This window comes from Anarrhichthys ocellatus, unplaced genomic scaffold, assembly GCF_004355925.1.
Source record: "Anarrhichthys ocellatus isolate YVR2014 unplaced genomic scaffold, GSC_Weel_1.0 scaffold27, whole genome shotgun sequence".
NCBI classification, from domain to species: Eukaryota; Metazoa; Chordata; class Actinopteri; order Perciformes; family Anarhichadidae; genus Anarrhichthys; species Anarrhichthys ocellatus.
In genome coordinates, this window is record NW_022280057.1 from 4,998,333 (window position 1) to 5,003,060 (window position 4,728).

General features: G+C 42.2%; 1 protein-coding gene across 1 annotated transcript in view; it reads right to left on the bottom strand.

Annotated features, from left to right (window-relative positions):
• Nucleotides 1–2,865: 2,865 nt before the first annotated feature.
• The window catches only part of LOC116391838 (neuronal acetylcholine receptor subunit alpha-7-like), a 29,346-nt gene continuing 27,483 nt past the window's right edge, over nt 2,866–4,728 (bottom strand). The window contains exon 10 of the mRNA XM_031862793.1: nt 2,866–4,607. Within this exon, the coding sequence (XP_031718653.1) occupies nt 3,984–4,607 (624 nt within the window). The 3' untranslated portion in view covers nt 2,866–3,983. The remainder of the gene's footprint in view (nt 4,608–4,728) is intronic.

The window sequence follows — 4,728 nt, forward strand, 5'->3', positions numbered from 1 at the left end:
ACACACACACACACACACACACACACACACACACACACACACACACACGCACACACACACACACACACACACACACACACTCCAAAACCTCAAGGGTGTAGCTAAGTTAAGCAGAAGAAGACAGAGAGAGGGGGATTAACCTTTAACACAGTGTACAAAGACACTGCTTGTCTCTCAGCCAAAATGCCTTGAGAGCCATCTGGCATGAGGTACACACCCACACACACACACAAATACATGAACAAATGGACTGCCAGAGGTCACTCTTTATGATGAATTTGCCAATTCATGCCGTAACCTATAATAGCCTTGCAGCTGGGATTCTCTGTTTATCCTCAGTTCTGTAATATTCTTTATTTGTAGCCTACTGACTGGTTGCTGCTCTTAAATCCAATCTCTCCCTCTCTCCCTTTTCATTTAAAGCTACTACAATTAGCTTTCATTTTGTTTTGATTTTGGTCATTTTACTGCAGCAGGGTCTGACAGTTTTCCCCTCAGTCCTGGTCCTGGTTCTCCTATGCCGACCTTTCCTCCCACGCGCCCAGCAATACGGCCTGGGTCTCCATTAGCGTGGTGTCGGTGTTCCCAGCTCCCAGCGGGTTTTGGTTCTTTGCTATTTGCCGGTCGACTACCTAAAATGTTTTACCTGTTTATTCCTCTCCTCTTTGACTTATCATCCTCCACACAATTGACTTGACAGTATCTCACCTCTAAAACTGTAGAGGAGGGCCAGACATTGCAGATCTTTAAAATGCAAAGTGGCTTACTAGTTTAATGGTGTAATAGTGTTAAGATACTGTTGCAATACTAAAGAATCTGGTCATCTATAGTGATCTATTTAATCACAACTGGTGTAACTATTAACTGATGTCTGATCATACAGTTTGATATTTTATGGATATATGGGTCTTTTCTTCTGAATCTGTTTAGAAAGTTTGTTGAAAGTGCTGCGTATCCCTCAGCCCACGAGCTCCTGCATTTTCATCTGTGTCCTTCATGGACTGTTTCACTCATTTTTATTCCCATGCTCCTTTGATAAATGATTAAAATACTGACACTGTGCAGGAGGCATAACTCAGCACTTTAGTGTCCCTGTTATTTCACATACAAACACACACAGAGGAGCACTGACTGTACTGTGATGGTAGCTAAACTAAAATGTAAAAGAAATTGTAATTTCCAAGATGAATACATTCCTCAAATAAAACTGCCTTCCTTGCTCAGTCTCATTGTATTTCAGGTATTTGCAGAAGTTTTTGTTGGACGAACCTTGAGCAAGCACACACTGAATTAAGTTAAATTTTTCCATTTGTTTGTAAGTTTGTAAATGATCGAGCTCAGAAGATGAATGTGGTGCACAATGACAAAGCCATTTTCGTTTAAAAGATAGATTCCTCTCTTCCTTCAAATTACTTGTGGTAGTCCTTGCGTCTGCAGACTTGTTTTGCAGACTAAAATAAAACTTTATACCTCCTTAAAAAAAATAACTGCTAATGAATCATCCTGTAGACGGCATGCTACCTGCACACCTTTTTCATCTCTATTTGCACAATATTTGTTCCATACATTGCTGATAAAATGTTAGCATTTGGTTTTTATCCTAGTAATTTTAAACCCTTGTTTGTTTTAATACTACTTAATCATTACGATCCTATACAGACAGGCAGGAAAGACAATGAAGTTGACTATTACTTGAAAGGAATAAATGCACCTTCCTGAAATGGGGGTTCTGCCTTATTTATTGGAGTTCATCCACAAAACATCAAACAACTGACAGTTGAGATGCAGCCTTTGTTGGCCACACACAAAAAAAGAAATCAGAGCATATCTCCTAGACCACAGAAGGAAAACATGACCCACATTGTTCATCTTGGATGTTTTTTGGGGACATATTTCAGCTCAGATAACCATTTGATTCCCTCTCCCAATCAATAATTTAGCCTCCTTCCTTAGACAAAATAACATTTTTATACTATTATCTTAGAAAACCAGATATTTTACATTATATTTGTCTTGTCCTGACAAGGTTCTTTAATAGTTTGACCTGTCCAAAAGGGTTGCCATCCCATCATATTAACATGATGAATGTATCAGTTATAAAAGCTGGAGACTTACAGCCCGCTGTGACACAAATACCAGACACTCTGGTGTCTCATTAGTCTTCCTAATAATCAGTGATGACACTGATGGTGACAGTGTTGGTTGATGTGCTCATCTTTAAATATGGCATTCTCATGCCATTAATTTAACTGTTTCACAGCCAGTTAATTGTCTCATTATCTTTTGCATTATCCTGATTCATTTTGCACTTCAGACACCTGGCCGATCTGTTTTCTTGCAATTTGGCAGCTTGCAGTAAAACAGCATGCTCTCTGATTGAATTCAAAACACGTGGATGGATTTTGCTGAGTCTACTTTCTGTCCCTCCACATTCTGTCCCCACAGATCTATCCAGAGTCTGTTATACAGAGAATGAATAGACTTTAATCACATAGAAAGAGACTCACACTTGGAATAACAGAGAAAGAGCTAAAGAGACCAATGGCTGTGGCTACGGCAAAGAGGAGGCTGGGAGGTGGAGGTGGCACTAAACACGTTAACAACTTTGTTGTGTGAATCAGTCACTCGGTTCCCTCTACAAAACATGGACAGAACTTACTCACACTAAACAGCCTTTTATAAATCTACAGTATATTCTCCAGCGATATGGTGGCGGATGGGGTTGTGAGGTTTTCTTCCTGCCGTCGGACCTCATGGCCATTGTCTCTGGTGTCAGAGATTCAAAAGTCACATCACTCTTCATCTTCTGTGATCACACATGTACAGTGAAGTCCAACAAGGTACATGGATATGGATTTAAAGCAGTTAGACAACTTTTACTTGATCTGTTTCGTACAGTTAGATCGAGGACTTGTACATGTAGTGTCAGACCACATGGTTAAAAGATGTACTGCGTATCATACATACAGTATTTGATTATAATTTAGAAAGAAACCTGTGTACTTTGTTAGTCAACACCAGTACATACCAGTCTTTACCAGCTTTTTGATACAACATAATGGACGTGTCATTATTACACTGTTACAAACTGTTCTCATAAAGTAAAAGATTCTATTGGCTAAAATAAAACAGGCAAGACGGAGTGATAAGTGATCCTAAATAAGCATTCCTACTGTGATAAAGAAAGAAAATCCCTCTATTGAGTGTATCCAATGCTCTGTTGATCAAATTGAACGCAAAAACACTAAAATTCACAGTGAAACATTTCATTTTAATGACTAACCTTAACATTATGAACTCAGACTGAGGGGATATTGTTTACATGTGTGTGTGTGAGTGGATTTGTACACACAGGACAAAGATAGTTGAGGTGATTAAAATAAACTCAAAAAGAGACAATGAGGTGGACTGTGGTGCTGTATGAGTCGTTCAGTAAAATAAGCAGTTTTTTAAATTAATAGTGCAGATAAAACAATGATATTAACACTGATGTCAGGGAAAAGACAATTAGCTGCCACATTTTCTTTCCCTTATTGATATCTTACTCAATGTAAAAAAGAAAATCTATGCATCGCCCTCTCTAATGCCCCAGTGATCCCCAACCTTTTGCCTATAGTCTCCACAGGGTTGCTGTTTAGTCTGCATATCCAACCTATTTTCCTCTTCTAGATATCAACAATTTGTCTCCGAAATCAAGAAAGAGTGGAACAATGAATGTCTGTTTCTATTCTTAATTTAGAATGTTCTAATGTAACATAATGGTTCAATTGACTACTTGATTCAGCAGCTTGGCAGAGTTGCAAGGCTCCACACACTTTCTTGAGTTTCTAGAAAACACTGCGTGGCCCAGCTTGGGTACCCAGACTGTAGGCAGAGGACCACATACTACACCCTTCATTGTTTCCTTCCCCCTATGCACATTCTCTCTCTCTCTCAATCTCTTCTTCCCATCTTCCTCCCCTCTATCCTGCTGCTGCAACCAGCTATGTAAAGTCCTTGGAAACAGCCTCTATGAAGTTGGGTGCTGCCATGAGGATGGTGAAGGTGCAAATTATGGAGAAGAGAGAGAATGCCACCAGGCACAGCCGGTCCACCACCGCCGCTGCAAACTTCCACTCGCTGCAGATGACCTCAACCCTGTCCTGGTCCCGGAACCGCTGGGCTATGTACGACACCTCCTCCAAGATGCGCTGGATCTCTGGTGGGGGGATGCCGACTCCCAACCCGGGTCCAACTCCCATCACCAGGCCTCCGACACCACTGCCAACTCCTCCAGATGGCTCAGCCTCATCACTTGGGGAACCATGGGCACGCCCCCCTAGCGCTACCCCGGAGTCGCTAGAAGGCGGGCAGTGTGGGCCTTCTATGGGGTGGTAATTGCCAAAGTAGAGGCTCATGGAGCCGTTGGAGCTGCCTGTGGGGCAAGGTGGGCAGGATGTCTGTGAGAGGGGCATACTGAGGCTTGGAACAGTGGCCATCTCTATAGAGCCGGTGCTGGTGTGGTGCTGGGAGTTGTGACTGTACTTGTAACCAGACCGCTTGCGCTCATGGGCAGGTTGTTTCATACGGAGAAACCAGGCACACCAGTTCAGCAGGACCACCCGAACCTGAAAGGAGAGATGGAGCATGAGTCGCGCGCGCACACACACACACACACACACACACACACACACACACACACACACACACACACACACACACACACACACACACACACACACACACACA